At 37.4% G+C, this 23,063-nt stretch overlaps 1 protein-coding gene across 1 annotated transcript; it reads right to left on the reverse strand.

Annotated features, from left to right (window-relative positions):
• Window positions 1-21,401: 21,401 nt before the first annotated feature.
• Window positions 21,402-21,938, reverse strand: LOC139355078 (uncharacterized). The gene is made up of 2 exons (XM_070999395.1): window positions 21,546-21,938; window positions 21,402-21,490 (listed from the first exon to the last, which is right to left on the reverse strand). Exons 1-2 carry the CDS (start codon window positions 21,909-21,911, stop codon window positions 21,479-21,481), a joined length of 378 nt encoding a protein of 125 aa, XP_070855496.1. The 5' UTR covers window positions 21,912-21,938; the 3' UTR covers window positions 21,402-21,478.
• Window positions 21,939-23,063: the final 1,125 nt, after the last annotated feature.

Genomic DNA, 23,063 nt, shown 5'->3' on the forward strand with positions numbered 1-23,063 from the left:
GTTCACTTGACCAAGTTATGGGCTTTTAAAGATGGAAAAAAGGCCCATTTCAGTAAACCTTCGCAAAATAAAAATCAATGTCATAAAAACGGTAATTTTGTACTACCTTTAAGGTTATATAATTTAATGCAGATAACAACATAATCATTCCACAAGCCCATAAAGGTATGCCATATCAAAATCCGAGTTCATTTGACCACGTTATGGGCTTTTAAAGATGGAAAGAAGGACCAATTCAGTAAACCTTCGCAAAATTAAAATCAATGACATAAAAACGGTTATATATTTTACTACCTTTAAAGTTGTATATTTTAATGCAGATAACAACATAATCATTCCACAAGCCCATAAAGGTATGCCATATTAAGATCCGATTTCATTTGACCAAGTTATGGGCTTTTAAAGATGGAAAGAAGGCCCATTTCAGTAAACCTTCGCAAAATTAAAATCAATGACATAAAAACGGTCATATTTTGTACTTCCTTTAAAGTTATATATTTTAATGCAGATAACAACATAATCATTCCTCAAGCCCATAAAGGTATGCCACATCGAAGTCCGAATCCTTTGACCAAGTTATTATCTTTAAAGATGTAAAGAAGGCCCATTTCTGTAAACCTTCGCAAAATTAAAATCAATGACATAAAAACGGTCATGTTTTTTACTACCTTTAAAGTTATATATTTTAATACAGATAACAAAAAAATCATTTCACAAGCCCATAAAGGTATGCCATATCCGAGTTCATTTGACCAAGTTATGGGCTTTTAAAGATGGAAAGAAGGACCATTTCAGAAAACCTTCGCAAAATTAAAATCGATGTCATAAAAACGGTAATTTTTTACTACCTTTAAAGTTATATATTGTAATGCAGATAACAACATAATCATTCCTCAAGCCCATAAAGGTATGCCACATCGAAATCCGAGTCCTTTGACCAAGTTATGGGCTTTAAAGATGTAAAGAAGGCTCATTTCTTTAAACCTTCGCAAAATTAAAATCAATGACATAAAAACGGTCATGTTTTTTACTACCTTAAAAGTTATATATTTTAAGACAGATAACAAAAAAATTATTTCACAAGCCCATAAAGGTATGCCATATCGAAATCCGAGTTCATTTGACCAAGTTATGGGCTTTTAAAGATGGAAAGAAGGCCCATTTCAGTAAACCTTCGCAAAATTAGAATCAATGACAAAAAAACGGTCATTTTTTTTACTTCCTTTAAAGTTATATATTTTAATGCAGATAACAACATAATCACTCCACAAGCCAATAAAGGTATGCCATATCGAAATCCGAGTTCATTTGACCAAGTTTTGGGCTTTAAAAGATGGAAAGAAGGCCCATTTCAGTAAACCTTCACAAAATTAAAATCAATGACATAAAAACGGTCATATTTTTTACTACGTTTTAAGTTATATATTTTAATGCAGATAAAAACATAATCATTCTACAAACCCATAAAGGTATGACATATCGAAATCCGAGTTCATTTGACCAAGTTATGGGCTTTAAAAGATGGAAAGAAGGCCCATTTCAGTAAACCTTCACAAAATTAAAATCAATGACATAAAAACGGTCATATTTTTTACTACGTTTTAAGTTATATATTTTAATGCAGATAAAAACATAATCATTCTACAAACCCATAAAGGTATGACATATCGAAATCCGAGTTCATTTGACCAAGTTATGGGCTTTTAAAGATGGAAAGAAGGCCCATTTCAGTAAACCTTCGCAAAATTAAAATCAATGACATAAAAACGGTCATATTTTTTACTACCTTTAAAGTTGTATATTTTAATGCAGATAACAACATAATCATTCCACAAGCCCATAAAGGTATGCCATATTGAGATCCGATTTCTTTTCACCAAGTTATGGGCTTTTAAAGATGGAAAGAAGGCCCATTTCAGTAAACCTTCGAAAAATTAAAATCATTGACATAAAAACGGTCATATTTTTTACTACTTTTAAAGTTATATATTTTAATGCAGATAACAACATAATCATTCCACAAGCCCATAAAGGTATGCCATATCGAAATCCGAGTTCATTTGACCAAGTTTTGGGCTTTAAAAGATGGAAAGAAGGCCCATTTCAGTAAACCTTCACAAAATTAAAATCAATGACATAAAAACGGTCATATTTTTTACTACGTTTTAAGTTATATATTTTAATGCAGATAAAAACATAATCATTCTACAAACCCATAAAGGTATGACATATCGAAATCCGAGTTCATTTGACCAAGTTATGGGCTTTTAAAGATGGAAAGAAGGCCCATTTCAGTAAACCTTCACAAAATTAAAATCAATGACATAAAAACGGTCATATTTTTTACTACGTTTTAAGTTATATATTTTAATGCAGATAAAAACATAATCATTCTACAAACCCATAAAGGTATGACATATCGAAATCCGAGTTCATTTGACCAAGTTATGGGCTTTTAAAGATGGAAAGAAGGCCCATTTCAGTAAACCTTCGCAAAATTAAAATCATTGACATAAAAACGGTCATATTTTTTACTACCTTTAAAGTTGTATATTTTAATGCAGATAACAACATAATCATTCCACAAGCCCATAAAGGTATGCCATATTGAGATCCGATTTCTTTTCACCAAGTTATGGGCTTTTAAAGATGGAAAGAAGGCCCATTTCAGTAAACCTTCGAAAAATTAAAATCATTGACATAAAAACGGTCATATTTTTTACTACTTTTAAAGTTATATATTTTAATGCAGATAACAACATAATCATTCCACAAGCCCATAAAGGTATGCCATATCGAAATCCGAGTTCATTTGACCAAGTTTTGGGCTTTAAAAGATGGAAAGAAGGCCCATTTCAGTAAACCTTCACAAAATTAAAATCAATGACATAAAAACGGTCATATTTTTTACTACGTTTTAAGTTATATATTTTAATGCAGATAAAAACATAATCATTCTACAAACCCATAAAGGTATGACATATCGAAATCCGAGTTCATTTGACCAAGTTATGGGCTTTTAAAGATGGAAAGAAGGCCCATTTCAGTAAACCTTCGCAAAATTAAAATCAATGACATAAAAACGGTCATATTTTTTACTACCTTTAAAGTTGTATATTTTAATGCAGATAACAACATAATCATTCCACAAGCCCATAAAGGTATGCCATATTGAGATCCGATTTCTTTTCACCAAGTTATGGGCTTTTAAAGATGGAAAGAAGGCCCATTTCAGTACACCTTCGCAAAATTAAAATCAATGACATAAAAACGGTCATATTTTGTACTACCTTTAAAGTTATATATTTTAATGCAGATAACAACATAATCATTCCTCAAGCACATAAAGGTATGCCACATCGAAATCAGAGTCCTTTGACCAAGTTATGGGCTTTAAAGATGGAAAAAAGGCCCATTTCAGTAAACCTTCGCAAAATTAAAATCATTGACATAAAAACGGTCATATTTTTTACTACTTTTAAAGTTATATATTTTAATGCAGATAACAACATAATCACTCCACAAGCCCATAAAGGTATGCCATATCGAAATCCGAGTTCATTTGACCAAGTTTTGGGCTTTAAAAGATGGAAAGAAGGCCCATTTCAGTAAACCTTCGCAAAATTAAAATCAATGACATAAAAACGGTCATATTTTGTACTACCTTTGAAGTTGTATATTTTAATGCAGATAACAACATAATCACTCCACAAGCCAATAAAGGTATGCCATATCGAAATCCGAGTTCATTGGACCAAGTTATGGGCTTTTAAAGATGGAAAAAAGGCCCATTTCAGTAAACCTTCGCAAAATTAAAATCATTGACATAAAAACGGTCATATTTTTTACTACTTTTAAAGTTATATATTTTAATGCAGATAACAACATAATCACTCCACAAGCCCATAAAGGTATGCCATATCGAAATCCGAGTTCATTTGACCAAGTTTTGGGCTTTAAAAGATGGAAAGAAGGCCCATTTCAGTAAACCTTCACAAAATTAAAATCAATGACATAAAAACGGTCATATTTTTTACTACCTTTAAAGTTATATATTTTAATGCAGATAACAACATAATCATTCCACAAGCCCATAAAGGTATGCCATATCGAAATCCGAGTTCATTTGACCAAGTTATGGGCTTTTAAAGATGGAAAGAAGGCCCATTTCAGTAAACCTTCGCAAAATTAAAATCAATGACATAAAAACGGTCATATTTTTTACTACGTTTTAAGTTATATATTTTAATGCAGATAAAAACATAATCATTCTACAAACCCAAAAAGGTATGACATATCGAAATCCGAGTTCATTTGACCAAGTTATGGGCTTTTAAAGATGGAAAAAAGGACCATTTCAGTAAACCTTCGAAAAATTAAAATCATTGACATAAAAACGGTCATATTTTTTACTACCTTTAAAGTTGTATATTTTAATGCAGATAACAACATAATCATTCCACAAGCCCATAAAGGTATGCCATATCGAAATCCGAGTTCATTTGACCAAGTTTTGGGCTTTAAAAGATGGAAAGAAGGCCCATTTCAGTAAACCTTCACAAAATTAAAATCAATGACATAAAAACGGTCATATTTTTTACTACGTTTTAAGTTATATATTTTAATGCAGATAAAAACATAATCATTCTACAAACCCATAAAGGTATGACATATCGAAATCCGAGTTCATTTGACCAAGTTATGGGCTTTTAAAGATGGAAAGAAGGCCCATTTCAGTAAACCTTCGCAAAATTAAAATCAATGACATAAAAACGGTCATATTTTTTACTACCTTTAAAGTTGTATATTTTAATGCATATATCATCATAATCATTCTACAAGCCCATAAAGGTATGCCATATTGAGATCCGATTTCTTTTGACCAAGTTATGGGTTTTTAAAGATGGAAAGAAGGCCCATTTCAGTAAACCTTCGCAAAATTAAAATCAATGACATAAAAACGGTCATATTTTGTACTACCTTTAAAGTTATATATTTTAATGCAGATAACAACATAATCATTCCTCAAGCCCATAAAGGTATGCCACATCGAAATCCGAGTCCTTTGACCAAGTTATGGGCTTTAAAGATGTAAAGAAGGCCCATTTCTGTAAACCTTCGCAAAATTAAAATCAATGACATAAAAACGGTCATGTTTTTTACTACCTTAAAAGTTATATATTTTAATACAGATAACAAAAAAATCATTTCACAAGCCTATAAAGGTATGCCATATCGAAATCCGAGTTCATTTGACCAAGTTATGGGCTTTTAAAGATGGACCATTTCAGTAAACCTTCGCAAAATTAAAATCAATAACAAAAAAACGGTCATATTTTTTACTTCCTTTAAAGTTATATATTTTAATGCAAATAACAACATAATCATTCCACAAGCCCATAAAGGTATGCCATATCGAAATCCGAGTTCATTTGACCAAGTTATGGGCTTATAAAGATGGAAAGAAGGCCCATTTCAGTAAACCTTCTCAAAATTAAAATCAATGACATAAAAACGGTCATATTTTTTACTTCCTTTAAAGTTATATATTTTAATGCAGATAACAACATAATCATTCCACAAGCCCATTAAGGTATGCCATATCGAAATCCGAGTTCATTTGACCAAGTTATGGGCTTTTAAAGATGGAAAGAAGGCCCATTTCAGTAAACCTTCGCAAAATTAAAATCAATGACAAAAAAACGGTCATATTTTTTACTTCCTTTAAAGTTATATATTTTAATGCAGATAACAACAAAATCATCCAACAAGCCCATTAAGGTATGCCATATCGAAATCCGAGTTCATTTGACCAAGTTATGGGCTTTTAAAGATGGCCCATTTCAGTAAACCTTCGCAAAATTAAAATCATTGACATAAAAACGGTCATATTTTTTACTACCTTTAAAGTTATATATTTTAATGCAGATAACAACATAATCATTCCACAAGCCCATAAAGGTATGCCATATCGAAATCCGAGTTCATTTGACCAAGTTATGGGCTTTTAAAGATGGAAAGAAGGCCCATTTCAGTAAACCTTCGCAAAATTAAAATCAATGACATAAAAACGGTCATATTTTTTACTACCTTTTAAGATATATTTTAATGCAGATAAAAACATAATCATTCTACAAACCCATAAAGGTATGACATATCGAAATCCGAGTTCATTTGACCAAGTTATGGGCTTTTAAAGATGGAAGAAGGCCCATTTCAGTAAACCTTCGCAAAATTAAAATCAATGACATAAAAACGGTCATATTTTTTACTACCTTTAAAGTTAAATATTTTCTTGCAGATAACAACAAAATCATCAAACAAGCCCATAAAGGTATGCCATATCGAAATCCGAGTTAATAATTTTGTACTACCTTTAAGGTTATATAATTTAATGCAGATAACAACATAATCATTCCACAAGCCCATATGGGTATGCCATATCAAAATCCGAGTTCATTTGACCACGTTATGGGCTTTTAAAGATGGAAAGAAGGACCAATTCAGTAAACCTTCGCAAAATTAAAATCAATGACATAAAAACTTTTATATTTTTTACTACCTTTAAAGTTGTATATTTTAATGCAGATAACAACATAATCATTCCACAAGCCCATAAAGGTATGCCATATTGAGATCCGATTTCATTTGACCAAGTTATGGGCTTTTAAAGATGGAAAGAAGGCCCATTTCAGTAAACCTTCGCAAAATTAAAATCAATGACATACAAACGGTCATATTTTGTACTTCCTTTAAAGTTATATATTTTAATGCAGATAACAACATAATCATTCCTCAAGCCCATAAAGGTATGCGACATCGAAATCCGAGTCCTTTGACCAAGTTATTATCTTTAAAGATGCAAAGAAGGCCCATTTCTGTAAACCTTCGCAAAATTAAAATCAATGACATAAAAACGGTCATGTTTTTTACTACCTTTAAAGTTATATATTTTAATACAGATAACAAAAAAATTGTAATAGGCAAGAAATGTACTCCGGCGATAGCTTTAGTTTTAACTCTTTATTCCTTAATTTCACAACCGCTTCCTTCGAACGTGCAACACAGAGTGTCGCAACGATTCTCCCTATTCCTACTTCTCGCTCATCCGTGTGAGCGAGGCAGGTATACGTATCTGCGATCTCCCATGCTGCAGTACTTGGTAGAAAGGGATGACAATATAACGTTTACAGTTAACTTAAACTAGGTTTCCCGCTTATTCTATAGTACAGTGGGTGTCGTATTAATATATTACATCATATGCCGTACAGTGGGCCATGTCAGTATATGTCCTACTACAACTCGGCCATCCTGACTGTATGATCCCCTGATCACTGTGAACATCAATCAAAGTTTATTTATTTACAAAATGTGTTGCAGTTCTTATTAATTTACCTTATAATGATAATTATTTTTTTATACATATTTTATATCTGTTTTTTTTTTCATTTCTTTTTGGAACCTACCCAATGCTTAATATTATTTATGCTCCATACACCTTGATAAGGGTTGCGTGATACCTGGAATTCTTCAACATCTTTTAACAAAAATCTGCCATTTCTTAGTACTTTTGAAATTACATACGGGCCCTTGTTCTTCGGAATTAACTTTCTAGAGACGCCAGTTGTGCTATCGAAATTCTTTACCATAACGTAATCTCCTTTTTTATAATGTGACGGTTTTTTAGCTTTCTTATCATATTGCAGTTTGTTGTATGCTTGTGCTTTTTCTTGACATTTTCCTGCTACGATTCTAACGTTTTCCAGGTCTCTGTCTCCTGGTGCATTATCTAATTCTTCAAGCTTTTCTTTTAATTCGTCTACTACTTTTCCTCTTTGCTCTAAACCGAATAACATTTTGCTTGGACTTTGTTTAATACTACGATGTTGGGTGTTATTCAGCACATGCTCTACTTTATCTATAACTAAGTCCCAGTATATACCTTTCTCTGGCTCTATCAGTTTGGCTATCATTGGCCCAAGACTTCTGTTTATTCTTTCTACCTGGCCGTTTGCTTGAGGTGATCCTGTTGCTATTTTCATATGCTTAATATCGAACTCTAACATAAAATCGTCAAATTCCTTGGAAGTGAAACAGCTTCCTCTATCTGAAATAATGCACTTGGGCTTGCTGTATGCTCTAAAATAATCCTTGAGTGCTATGATAACTTCTCGGGTATTTGTTGTCTTTGTGGTATATAAACGTACAAACTTAGTAAAACCGTCAACGACGTCAAATATATGTTTCTTTGATCTTCCTGAATCGACTGGGCCATAATGGTCAATGTGGATAAGTTCAAAGGGCTTACTACCTTTTGGAATTGAATGTAAAAATCCTTCTTTACCTGTATTAGGGGAAAATGCTACACATTTTAGGCAGTTATTTATATGGCTCATACACTTCTCCTTGGCGTTTGGAAACCAATAACTTTTTGCAATAATATCTAACATTTTGTCTCTCCCTATGTGACCGATTTCATTGTGGTATTTGAAGAGTATATGCTCTTCCATATCAATAGGTACGTAAAATAACAATCTGTCATCGTTACTTTTTCTATAGACTATTCCGTTTCTCATTTCGAATAATTAATGCTCATGTTCCTCTAACTGTTTCTTTATCTTCTGAACTTTTGGGTCCTTGGCTTGGCAAATAACCAGATTGTCTTCGAATGAATTTGTTTCTACTATTAAAATGTTCGTGCACCTGCTAAGGGCGTCAACGTGTTGCATTCTGTTTCCTTCCCTATGTATTAGATCGTAGTCATAATTTTGCAGCTCTAATGCCCATCTAGCTATACGCGGATTCAGCTCGATTTTATTAAGTGTTAACGTGAGAGAGTTACAGTCAGTTATAATCTTGAAATGCCTACCAAATAAATATATTCTAAATCTACGCAATGCGTGAATAATGGCCATGGTTTCAAGCTCAAAACTATGGTATTTCGATTCAGCAATGCTGGTGCGTTTGGAAAAATAAAAAATGGGGTGCAATTTTCCATCTTCTTTCTTTTGGAGTAGGACGGCTCCGAAACCAAGAGCGCTGGCATCGCAATGTAGCTCTACTTCGTCTTTGTGGTTATATAAGGCTAGCACTGGCGCTTCAACTAACTTATTTTTAAGCATCATAAAGCAGCTCATTTCCTTTTCTCCAAAATTGAATTTTTCATCTTTTCTCAAGAGATCATATAAAGGTTTGGCTAGAGTCGAAAAATCTTTAATGAATCTACGGAAATAAGAACATAAGCCCAAAAAACTTTGAATTGCCTCTATTCCTTTATCATCAGCTCTGATGCCCTCGCCGTTTATAATGAAGCCCAAATATTTAATACTTTGTTGTAGGAACTCACATTTATCCATACGTAGCTCCAACCTATTCTTAGCTAGTCTGAGAAACACCTCCTTTAAAATCTGAAAATGTTCATTAACATCTTTGCTAGCGATCATAATGTCGTCCATGTACACAATTACTTGATCCTTTCTAATAAGATCATCGAAGATTTTATTTATAAATCTTTGAAAAACTGCTGAAGCCGTTTTCAGTCCCATTGGAATTCTAAGAAATTCAAATTGGCCTAACGGTGTTACAAAAGAAGTATACTTAATTGATTCTTTATTGACAAAAACGTGAAAGTAACCGTTTTTTAGATCAAGTTTTGAAAATACTTTTTTACTAGCTAACTTGTCTAACAGGTCATCGATAAGCGGTATAGGTGTAGCGGCGACTGAAGCAACGAAATTTTTCCTTTTAGTTCGGCCAAGAAAAATATTTTTTGTTTAGGTTTTTTGAGCTTAGCTTAGTTTCAAACCACAAATATTAGTAAGCCCGGTTTAGTATTTTTTTTGAGATGACAACTGAGCGTGGCGATAGTAATCAGCTGTACTAGGGTAGCGCTGTTAAGCTTGCTTTCAAACCACAGATGTTAGTAAGCCCAGCTTACTTAGTATTTTTTTTTGGGAATACCAACTGTCCACGGCTGGCATGATCAGCTGCACCAGGGGAGCTTTGGAAAGCTTAATTACCAACGTGGCGTGATTACCGGCTGCGATGCATTTCCGCTGGCAGCCTAGACCAACATTACCCGGTTCCGTTCTATTTCTTTTCAATCGAGCAGTCGCGGAGTGCACATGCACTAAAAAAATTAAATTCCCAGTCCCAAATAAGTTCGAATCTTTAACTCGGGTACGCGTGCATCTTGCAAGTAGATCGAGAAAGTTTCCCGGCGAATTGGTTTTATTTCTGTGTCTAACCCCCGCTCGTGTCTCAGGCAGCCGAAGAGGAAAAACTTAGAGTCGTCCCGGCTACGAAAGTGTTCCGGCCAGCAGGCCAGCTGCAAGTTATAGTATTTTTGTGGTTGGATTGGCGAGATTTCTACCGGCAACGGCCCGGGAAAAATCCCAAAACCCCCAAGACGTTTTTGGGGCACAATCGTAAGGTAGATATTCTCGAGAACAGTGTATTTTTTTTGGTATTTACTGTAACCGTTCCCCAATCGTCAGGTTGTGCCCAGTTAGCAGTATGTAAGGTCGTCGAGACGAGGAGCATGTAAACCAGGTATCACCAACGGAAACCCACGTGCACGTACCGAGGAGCACCCCCTAGCTACAAGCGTACATAACCTGGTACCACCGAAATCCGGCGCCTGCACCGTGGAGCACCCCCATAAACGTCATGTGTACCTAACCCTGCACCAACGAACAAGCATGCGCAGCTAACCCTTTTGCACATGCGCGCATTTACGAGCCGCTACTTACTTACTTACGAGCCGCTACGTGTAAGCTTTTGGCGCACACTTACGCAGCGACACCGCGGGAAATCTCTAGGCCGCACATACACATCAGCAGCAGCCTTACCCCAATGCACATAGGCGAAAATTTTAACGGGGTTTAACCCTCTGCTATTTCTTTGTATTATCTCTGGCAATCAACTCAATCACTTGCCCCAATTGCGAGCATATTTAACCTGCAACCACAGTGAACCCCATGGGGGAAAATATCTAGGGAAATTTTAAAATATAATGGAGCGGATCTTAATTAGTTTATTGTAGATACTACCTAAACTTAAATAACAATTTTGTGCCTCTAAAGAATCGGGACATAATGGCAAGAAAGTTTATTTTTAAATTGTTTTCAAAATATATTCTTAGTTCACTTTAACCCTATGGTGCAAAACGCCATAATCTTTTTCCAGCACACCTGCGTCGGGAGATCGATCTTTCGCCGATGGAAAAGTTGCAGTGATTTTGAAAACTAAATGTTTATTTTCTATATCCACCTTTATCTTTTGAAAACTAAACCAAACTTTTATTTGAACGTCCAAAAATAATAATAAACGAATCCCGAATCTAATGAACCATTAAATTAACGAAAATATTATCCAACAAATATTAAGTACTTAAAGAGAATTAACTTGAATTTTAATTATAAATTTTATCAAAAAATATATTATTAATCCTAATTAAATTAAACCAAACAAATTAAATTAATATCTCACCCTGAAACGAATTGAAATTCTAAACTTTGAAACAACCGCCTTTATCTTACAAAAACCGTATATATATGCTCTCTTAATTAGATTATATACCATTGTTTAAACATTATTACTATTTTTATACCTATTACTTTATCATGAATTACTATTACTGAACTACTGTTAATTATGTTTTCTTTCCTTGAATTTATTATAAAAATGGAAGCTTAAATTCCAAAATTTACTGAACTCCGCTGATGTTTTCTCGGTCGTAGGGTACAGAAGGGGTCACCAGAGTCATGCTCTTGCGGCGGGTGATCATAGGTAGGGTGGGCAACATGCGAGCACAATAACATCCGTGTCTTCGCTGCGTTAAGTTTTCTCCCTTTCTTTCCTTTCTTTTCTTTTCTTGAGTCTTTAAATTCTAATTCTTTCCGAATTTATTTATATTTCTTCCGGTTTAGTTAACTAACTTATAATTTTGTCGCAAGCACGCTCAATTCTTGGTCTGTTAATAATAATGTGTAGATGGTGTCAGGGTCAGTATAAAGCAAGAACAACACCCCCAAAGCCGACGAGTTAGTGCCGGACCCTAAAGCGTGCCCCGCAAGTACAGATCCTTCGATTCAAAACACTTCATTCGAACGTTACACGCTACAGTTATAATTCATTATTATTAATAAGAAAAAGTGGCACTCAACGTGTAGGGGCCTTACTGAGTAATTTTTATTCATTAAGACTCACTGGTAGATAAATTCAATTTTTTTAAAAACTTTCTTTCTAATTTGTTTTCTAAAAATTCTCTTTTTATTTTTTTAATTCTTGGAAAACATGCTTTGTGAATATAAGTATTCAAAGCTGTCCGGAATTATAAGCTAACTAAAGAATTTTCCTAAAATTAGCAGAGATGATGATGTGTCTATTAGTCTGAGGAAAACAGAAAATCCAAAAATCAACTTAGGTCTTCTGTCCCAGCTTAAAATACCAAGTCGTTGAACTAACTATGCTCTGTAAATTAAAGATAGACATTAATTTAACTGTTCGGAAAATACTGGCATCACTTGAAAGCAGTGCCGTATCCTCAAATAGTTAGTGGCAATCTTTTATTTATCATTTTCCTGAAGTATTATATTCCCTTTTCATAGGCTGGAATACATGCGAATATGTTTTGAACAGATCGCTGTCCGCTGTCCGAAATAAGAAAGTAACTACTTCCCTCCTTTTGTATTATTAGAAAAGGTTTTTTTTTATAAAGCCTAAACAATCTTTTATTTCTGTAATTTCAATAATTTCCGAGAAACTTAAAATAAATAAAACACCCTCGACTCGTAGGACATCTAGCAAGGAGTTCAGTTAAATATCTTTTTCCGTATATATATTTTTTTTGGGGCTTAAAATTTTGTTTATAGAAACAACTAATATCGTTTCCGTATATACATTTTTCTTTTTTTTTGTTTAACAATTTTTGTTTATAGAAACATAAACCCTCTTACTTGGTTAAAACTTTGGTTGTAGTTGGTTAACGTTGGCGCAAGAATTTTTTTTTTGAAAATTGTCCTGAGAATATTTTTATTGGTGTGCATTATGGGTGTGGACCGATCGCCGAATAAGGGGACCGAAGGTGGCCCAGCTACAATTTGTCCGATATGTAAATCCGATATTACCATCGCCGAAATTTTCATAGCCTCGTGTCAACATGAATTTCACAGGAAGTGCATAGAAGCGCATTTTAAGAAAAGCGCACAATGTCCAGTATGCAAATCAGCTTGTAGGCCTGCAGTCGGTAAGCCACTTGATAGTTCAGGGCTACAAACTCGCAGTCGATCAAAAAGTAAGCAGCCTTTAGAGAGTAGTGATAAATCAGCAACGGATGAGGGACCTTCCACATCAGGAGTTAATACAAATTCCAGTAATAATGCGGCGGGCTTCATAACCGCTAACGCTATGACTTTACTTTCCATGGAGCGGAGACTACTCACTACCCTTTCGGAAAAAGTGACAGAATTGATTCAAAGTTCATTGACAGACAGTATAACAAGTGCTTTGGCGTCGCAAATTAGTAGCAATGGTAACATTCAACAACCTGCTCGAGGCATAGAAAGTATGGATAGTCAGTCCGATTTAACGAATGAACCACTGGAAAATTCCCGGCTTCTTACGGTCTCTCCAGGTTATCAAAGATGCACCACGTCTGATTTGCTGAACCGACCGGATAAAGTTGTGCATATACTTAATGGATGGGAAATTAAATATTCTGGAGTAGGGGTGTCTGTCGACAATTTTATATACAGAGTAGAGACACTCACAAAGGAAACGTTAGAAGGAAATTTCACGGTACTTTGTAAAAATGCAAGCGTGCTTTTTGAAGGGAAAGCCAACGAGTTTTATTGGCGATATCACAAAGCACACGGCGAAGTTGTTTGGGATGCATTTTGTGCAGCCTTACGTCAACAGTTTAGACCAAGTAGGGATGATGGGGATATAGAGGAACTGATAAGGAACACTAAGCAAAAGCCGAATGAAACTTTCGATTGCTTTTATGAGACTATATCAGGACTAGTTGATCAGCTAGAAGTTCCATGGACGCCGCATAAATTAGTACGGGTCCTCAAGAACAACCTACGTCCCGAAATTAGACATGAACTTTTAAATATCGAGATTAGATCAGTTTCGGAACTAAGAGAGATTTGTCGTCGACGTGAAGACTTTTTGGCCGATATTAAACGATATTCAGGATACGCTCGAGGGTCTCTATTCAAGCGGGAAGTCTCCGAGCTCAATAAAGAACAAGAAAACATGGAAACAGAAATAGAATCCGAAAATGAGGTAGATATCGAGGCTTTTTCTCTGTTATGTTGGAACTGTCGCAAGGAAGGGCACCGATATCAGGACTGTGTATCTGAGAGACGAATCTTTTGTTACGGCTGTGGAACAGCCAACACATACAAACCGAATTGTAGTAAGTGTTCAAAAAACTACAAAACCGGCATGTCGAAGTCGCCATTCAGACAGAAGGCTTCGATCACCGTTCGAAGTCAAGCAACAATGACCGACAAATAGATGACGCAGCCACAGTTGTGTCACTCACCCTCCCTGACGAACAAAAATTATCTGCTAGTCCTTTGCTACACAGCAAAATCCCAGAATTAAAAACCGTGGCTATCACGACCATTGACCACACACCTGAGTTGGAACAGCTTAAATCTCGTAGTTCGAAGCGAATAAAGGAATTTTGGAAGAATGTTAGGAAATGTAAACTCGGTGTAGCGTACCTCAGCTCTCTTATTGAAAGGCCTAAGGATCCTCGCCCATTCTTGCAAATTCGTCTTCTCAATCGTACCGTTATGGATTATTAGATTCTGGCGCAGCGATTAGTTGTGTTGGAGGACAGTTAGCTTGTGAAGTATTAGACAAGTACGATTACAAAACGATAACAGCTAATGCAGCTACTGCAGATGGAAGATCTCAACCGATAGTAGGACGATTAAAATTGGATGTTGAATATAATAACGTCAAAAATCCATTGACGATTTACATAATACCCTCACTGAAGCAAGATTTGTACTTGGGAATAGATTTCTGGAGGTTGTTCGATCTGCTTCCAAAATGTTTAAATATTTCCGAGCTAGAATCTGTAACGGAAAGTAACGGAAAGGTCGAAACTGATCAACATGATTTGTCCGAGGCTGAGAGAGCCAAACTAATAAACGTAATCAGTTGTTTTCCCTCGTTTACTCAAGAAGGTCTCGGCAAGACCAATTTAATTGAGCATTCGATCGATGTGGGTATGGCTAAACCAATAAAACAACGTCATTTCCCTGTTTCTCCCGCAGTAGAAAAGGCTATGTACGCCGAGATCGATAGAATGATACAATTGGGGGTGATAGAGGAGTCAGAAAGTGCTTGGTCTTCTCCAATCGTAATGGTAACAAAACCTGGAAAAGTTAGAATTTGTCTGGATTGTCGTAAGGTAAACAGTTTCACCGAAAAGGATGCATACCCACTTCCCCAAATTAGTGGCATTTTGAGCCGTTTGCCAAAGGCAGAGTACATATCTAGTCTTGATCTTAAGGATGCTTATTGGCAGGTGCCTTTAGATGTTGCATCTCGAGACAAGACGGCCTTCACAGTACCTGGTAGACCCCTCTACCAATTTAAAGTCATGCCGTTCGGGCTGTGCAATGCCACGAGCACAATGTCGCGGTTGATGGACAAGGTCGTCCCGGCTCATCTCAGGAACGAGGTGTTCATTTACTTAGACGACTTATTGGTAATTTCTGCAAGCTTTGAAAGGCATCTAGATGTACTTAGAGAGGTAGCTCTTCACATAAGGCGTGCCGGTTTGACAATCAATATTGGCAAAAGTCACTTCTGCATGCTGCGTGTGCGCTATTTAGGCCATATAATAGGTGACGGTGGAATACGCACCGATCCTGAAAAGGTGACTGCCATCATGAATTTTCCGCTACCCAGGACTTTGCGCAGCTTGAGAAGTTTTATGGGTTTGTGTGGGTGATACCGCAAGTTTGTTCCAAATTTTGCATCGCTATCCGCTCCTCTGACTGATTTGATGACCACGAAAAGGAGGTTTAGTTTGACTGATGAGGCAATTAAAGCTTTTGAACAGTTAAAACGGTGTCTTAGTGAGGCTCCGGTTTTATGTAGCCCCGATTTTTCTAAACCCTTTGCGATACATTGCGATGCAAGTAAAACCGGTGTAGGTGCAGTTTTAGTACAAGTCTCTGAGGAAGGAGACGAGCGTCCGATTGCGTTCATTTCGAAGAAATTGAACAAGGCTCAGCGTAACTATACGGTCACTGAACAAGAATGCCTAGCAGCGATTGTAGCTCTTAAAAATTTTAGGGCCTATGTGGAAGGACATAAATTTAAAATCATAACCGACCACGCATCTTTGAAGTGGTTAATGTCTAATCATGACCTAAATTCTCGCTTAGCTCGATGGGCATTAGCGTTGCAGAGGTATAGTTTCGATATTGAGCATCGTAAGGGATCCCTTAACATAGTTCCCGATTCACTGTCTCGCGTTAACGAGGATACAGTAGCCGCCTTAGACTTGCGTGAAGGGTTGCTCGTTGATCTTAGTTCGGAACATTTTAAGTCCGCTGGGTATGTTGATCTTGTAGAGAAAGTAGCGGCAAACCAAGCTAGTTTTCCCGATCTTAAGACCGACAGCGGTTACGTTTATCGCAAAGCCGAACACTTGACAGGAGAGCAAGTTCACGATGAGTATGCGTGGAAACTGTGGATACCCAGAGAATTAGTGCCCGAAATCCTTTCGCGAGCGCACGATAGCCCTTTGTCGTCACACTGTGGCATGCACAAAACGATTGAGAGAGTTAGGCGATACTATTTCTGGCCTGGCCTTGTGTCGGATATAAAGACTTATATAAATGCCTGTGAAGTGTGTAAAACCACAAAAGCTCCAAATTTCGTACTACGTCCTCCCTTAGGAAAAGCCCCTGAAAGTCAGCGATTTTTCCAACGTCTTTTTATTGACTTCCTTGGACCTTATCCTAGGTCAAGAAGTGGGAACATTGGTATTTTTATCGTTTTAGATCATTTTTCCAAGTATGTGTTTCTAAAAGCAGTTCGCAAGATTGATACTAGTGTCGTTATAAAATACCTTGAAGGGGAGTTGTTTATGGCGTATGGAGCTCCAGAAACGGTGTTGTCCGACAACGGCTCGCAATTTCGCTCTCATGCTTTTCAGAAGCTTATGCAACAGTACGGGGTTACGCACACACTGACTGCAGTGCATTCACCCCAGGCTAACGCGTCTGAGCGCGTAAATCGTTCTGTAATCTCTGCAATTAGGGCTTATTTGCGTCCTGGTCAGAAGGACTGGGACGAGTATCTCGGTAGGATATGTTGTGCTTTGAGATCATCGGTTCATGCTAGTATAGGTACCTCTCCATACTACATGGTTTTCGGCCAGCACATGATTACCTCCGGTTCAACTTATTCGTTGTTAAGGAAATTAAATTTATTAGATGATCGATCCTTAAAATTTAATCGGGAAGATTCTTTTGACATCGTTCGTGATAAAGCGTGTCGGCGAATGCAGGAAAAGCACGTTGAGAATGAAAAGCGGTATAATCTTCGATCTCGAATCGTGTCCTTTGCCGAAGGGCAAGAAGTATTTCGCCGAAATTTTAAACAAAGCTGTTTTCAGACAGGCTATAATGCCAAGTTCGGTCCTTCTTTTGTGAAAGCGAGGGTTCGGAAGAAGCTGGGAAATGCTTATTACGAACTAGAAGACTTACAAGAACGTTTATTAGGCACATATCATGCGAAAGATATCCGCCAGTAACGTGCCTTCAGTCGTTATCAGTCTAGGGCATCATACCCTAGCCTGATTTTTCGGGGGGGCTTTGTAGCGGCGACTGAAGCAACGAAATTTTTCCTTTTAGTTCGGCCAAGAAAAATATTTTTTGTTTAGGTTTTTTGAGCTTAGCTTAGTTTCAAACCACAAATATTAGTAAGCCCGGTTTAGTATTTTTTTTGAGATGACAACTGAGCGTGGCGATAGTAATCAGCTGTACTAGGGTAGCGCTGTTAAGCTTGCTTTCAAACCACAGATGTTAGTAAGCCCAGCTTACTTAGTATTTTTTTTTGGGAATACCAACTGTCCACGGCTGGCATGATCAGCTGCACCAGGGGAGCTTTGGAAAGCTTAATTACCAACGTGGCGTGATTACCGGCTGCGATGCATTTCCGCTGGCAGCCTAGACCAACATTACCCGGTTCCGTTCTATTTCTTTTCAATCGAGCAGTCGCGGAGTGCACATGCACTAAAAAAATTAAATTCCCAGTCCCAAATAAGTTCGAATCTTTAACTCGGGTACGCGTGCATCTTGCAAGTAGATCGAGTAAGTTTCCCGGCGAATTGGTTTTATTTCTGTGTCTAACCCCCGCTCGTGTCTCAGGCAGCCGAAGAGGAAAAACTTAGAGTCGTCCCGGCTACGAAAGTGTTCCGGCCAGCAGGCCAGCTGCAAGTTATAGTATTTTTGTGGTTGGATTGGCGAGATTTCTACCGGCAACGGCCCGGGAAAAATCCCAAAACCCCCAAGACGTTTTTGGGGCACAATCGTAAGGTAGATATTCTCGAGAACAGTGTATTTTTTTTGGTATTTACTGTAACCGTTCCCCAATCGTCAGGTTGTGCCCAGTTAGCAGTATGTAAGGTCGTCGAGACGAGGAGCATGTAAACCAGGTATCACCAACGGAAACCCACGTGCACGTACCGAGGAGCACCCCCTAGCTACAAGCGTACATAACCTGGTACCACCGAAATCCGGCGCCTGCACCGTGGAGCACCCCCATAAACGTCATGTGTACCTAACCCTGCACCAACGAACAAGCATGCGCAGCTAACCCTTTTGCACATGCGCGCATTTACGAGCCGCTACTTACTTACTTACGAGCCGCTACGTGTAAGCTTTTGGCGCACACTTACGCAGCGACACCGCGGGAAATCTCTAGGCCGCACATACACATCAGCAGCAGCCTTACCCCAATGCACATAGGCGAAAATTTTAACGGGGTTTAACCCTCTGCTATTTCTTTGTATTATCTCTGGCAATCAACTCAATCACTTGCCCCAATTGCGAGCATATTTAACCTGCAACCACAGTGAACCCCATGGGGGAAAATATCTAGGGAAATTTTAAAATATAATGGAGCGGATCTTAATTAGTTTATTGTAGATACTACCTAAACTTAAATAACAATTTTGTGCCTCTAAAGAATCGGGACATAATGGCAAGAAAGTTTCTTTTAAATTGTTTTCAAAAAATATATTCTTAGTTCACTTTAACCCTTTGGTGCAAAACGCTATAATCTTTTTCCAGCACACCTGCGTCGGGAGATCGATCTTTCGCCGATGGAAAAGTTGCCGTGAGTTTGAAAACTAAATGTTTATTTTCTATATCCACCTTTATCTTTTGAAAACTAAACCAAACTTTTATTTGAACGTCCAAAAATAATAATAAACGAATCCCGAATCTAATGAACCATTAAATTAACGAAAATATTATCCAACAAATATTAAGTACTTAAAGAGAATTAACTTGAATTTTAATTATAAATTTTATCAAAAAATATTTTATTAGTCCTAATTAAATTAAATCAAACAAATTAAATTAATATCTCACCCTGAAACGAATTGAAATTCTAAACTTTGAAACAACCGCCTTTATCTTACAAAAACCGTATATATATGCTCTCTTAATTAGATTATATACCATTGTTTAAACATTATTACTATTTTTATACCTATTACTTTATCATGAATTACTATTACTGAACTACTGTTAATTATGTTTTCTTTCCTTGAATTTATTATAAAAATGGAAGCTTAAATTCCAAAATTTACTGAACTCCGCTGATGTTTTCTCGGTCGTAGGGTACAGAAGGGGTCACCAGAGTCATGCTCTTGCGGCGGGTGATCATAGGTAGGGTGGGCAACATGCGAGCACAATAACATCCGTGTCTTCGCTGCGTTAAGTTTTCTCCCTTTCTTTCCTTTCTTTTCTTTTCTTGAGTCTTTAAATTCTAATTCTTTCCGAATTTATTTATATTTCTTCCGGTTTAGTTAACTAACTTATAATTTTGTCGCAAGCACGCTCAATTCTTGGTCTGTTAATAATAATGTGTAGATGGTGTCAGGGTCAGTATAAAGCAAGAACAACACCCCCAAAGCCGACGAGTTAGTGCCGGACCCTAAAGCGTGCCCCGCAAGTACAGATCCTTCGATTCAAAACACTTCATTCGAACGTTACACGCTACATAGGGTAATTGTCTTTAATTAAAACCCTGTTAAGTTTTCTAAAATCTATGCAAAGTCGTATGTCCCCGGTTTTTTTCTTCACTAAAACTATGGGAGAAGCAAATTCAGACTGGCTTGGCTGAATGATCCCGTTCTCTAAATAATCGTCCAAAAGTTTTTGCAGTTTTTCTTTTTCCGCATAGGCAAGCCGCCGCGGAGCACAGCTAAACGGTTTCGAGTTTTCTAAATTAAGTTTTATCTCACTTTTAATAACCGGTTCCTTTGGTTTCTCTACCCTAATGTAATTGTATTCAATTATCTCCTTTTATTGAGGTAAAAGATCTTGATTATCAATTGTACCGCATATGTAATCAGTGTCTTCGTCATCCATATAGTTTATGCTAAGCATTTCACGAATAGTTTTAGACATAATGCTTTCATTTTTGTTATTGACTACATCGCCCCCACTACCTTCGTCGATGGCAGCCGGACCGGTTGCCTTACTGACTATAGGGTCGTCTTTATTCTCGATCGAAACTCTTATTGCTCCACAATCTCTAAAACTAACTGTTTTAGTACCTGTACCACCATTTTCTTGTATAACTGTATCATCAACTTCTTCGCTAAATGAATCAATTATTGAATTACTAATTGTATTACCAATTGTTTTTCTAACTGTATCTTTTACTGTTTCTTTAACTTTATCATTAATTGGTTTGCTAACTGTATCACTAACTGTTTCTCTAACTGTATCACTAACTGTTTCACTAACTGTATCACTAACTGTTTCTCTACCTGTATCACTAACTGTTTCACTAACTGTTCCACTAACTGTTTCCTTCAGAATTTCGATAGCACTTTCCGGCTCCTTGCTAGCATCTAAATTATGCGTTAATTTGAATTCCCAGGCATTGCATACACTTTCATTACAATCGGCATTCGTAGGCTCAATTGTGATCATTTTTAAGGCACTTAAATCTAATTCTAAATCGCAAGCATCCATAAAATTCCTCCCAAGAACAACCTCATGGCTCATAGACTCATTGGGCACAATATAAAGGTAAAAGTAACATTTCAATCGATTTTTAATTATATAACAAAGCATTCTTCCATAAATTTTCAGTTGGCTTTTATTCAGCCCAAAGTAGTTTTCGGAGACGAACTCCATCTTAATTTTAGAGGAAATAACGGCTGTTTTGGCGAATGATATTGGGCTGCCAGTGTCTATGAGGCATGCTGCAATTAATGGGGTTTTAGGACTGTTGTAAAAAAATATTTGTACATATCTTACGTATTTATTTGCATTTGCGCTTTTACGCTCAGGGCACTGACCCACAAAGTGTCCAAATTTGCCACATGCGTAGCATGATCCGGGCTCTCGTTTCGGTTTCTGGCAGTCCTTGGCGTAGTGGCCCTTTGAGTTGCAATTGGCGCAACGGAAGTCCTTTGTGTCAGCAATCTTTCCGGAAGAGCGCTGCGAAGAATTGACCTCCTGCTTTCGTTCAGGTAAACGGATTGCAGAGAAGGCTTTCAAAATCTGCCCAGGTTCGGCGAAACATTGTATGCGAGCTTGGTCGCGTAGCCCTGGTGCTGGAATTCCTTCGATGATGTTTTCGAGGAGCTCCTCCTTGTCGATGTTTATATCGTTGGCCAGCATAACTTTCTCCTCGAAATAAGAAGCGAACCTTTCTCTTGAACGCCACTGACGATTTTGGAACGCGTTCCTCAGCTCCCCCTTTGACATCTTAGTGGCAAATGCTAGAATCAGCTGCTCACAAAGGTGGTCGGTTGGCTCCAAAATGCGTGTTGCGTTTGCGTGCAGCCAAATTTGGGCTTTTCCTTTTAGTTTGGCAATAAGAAGCATGCGCACACCAAACGAGTCCAAGTTGTACACCTGCGCAATGTTTTGCAGCTGTGTGACCCAGTTACGGGCACACGAGTTGCCGTCGTAGTCCATCGTTACTTCCTTTGCCAATGCGAGTGTTGTTGCGGGAGATTGTAACAATTTGTTTACATTTGTAAACTGGAATTGATCAGCACTGTCTGTGGCGTGCTTTCCAACACTAGAATTATCGATATCAAAGTTATCCCTGGCGCTGTTAACCCTGGGGCTGTTAGCGTTAACAGCGTCAATGCAAGCGAAACTGTTAGGGTTGCCAGAAGTTTCGATGCTGCATTCCATGACGTCATGGACTTGCTGAGCGTGATTTGGCTTGTCCCTGGTGACGTCAGCGATCTCCGCCTGAAGCTGTTGCAATATGGCCTTGTTTGCGTCGATTTCGTCGAGAATTTTCTGCAGCTTCACCCTTTCGACATCTACCAGAGAAACGTTCTCCGTGCGTATATCGTCCACTGCCTGTGACGTCATCGTACCAGAGTCGAACAGAGCTTCCTGTGCGCCTTCCAAATGTTGTTGCAGCGGCAATGATGTGGCTCCCTCTAATTCGGTTTCTAGCGGCTGCTGGCTGTTGAATGAGGCTCCATTTGGTGGATCACCACGTGCCTCTGATGATAGGGTCTGCAGACGCGCCATCAATTCTGCTTTCGAGCCTGAGGTTTGCAGCCCGAGCACATTTAGCCAGTTTTTTAACTGAACGACCGTGAATTGATTTAAATCTATGTCAGGCATTTTGAGTAAGAACCACTTCTGATATTGTAATAGGCAAGAAATGTACTCCGGCGATAGCTTTAGTTTTAACTCTTTATTCCTTAATTTCACAACCGCTTCCTTCGAACGTGCAACACAGAGTGTCGCAACGATTCTCCCTATTCCTACTTCTCGCTCATCCGTGTGAGCGAGGCAGGTATA

Source organism: Drosophila suzukii, unplaced genomic scaffold (assembly GCF_043229965.1).
Source record: "Drosophila suzukii unplaced genomic scaffold, CBGP_Dsuzu_IsoJpt1.0 scf_8, whole genome shotgun sequence".
Lineage (NCBI taxonomy): Eukaryota > Metazoa > Arthropoda > Insecta > Diptera > Drosophilidae > Drosophila > Drosophila suzukii.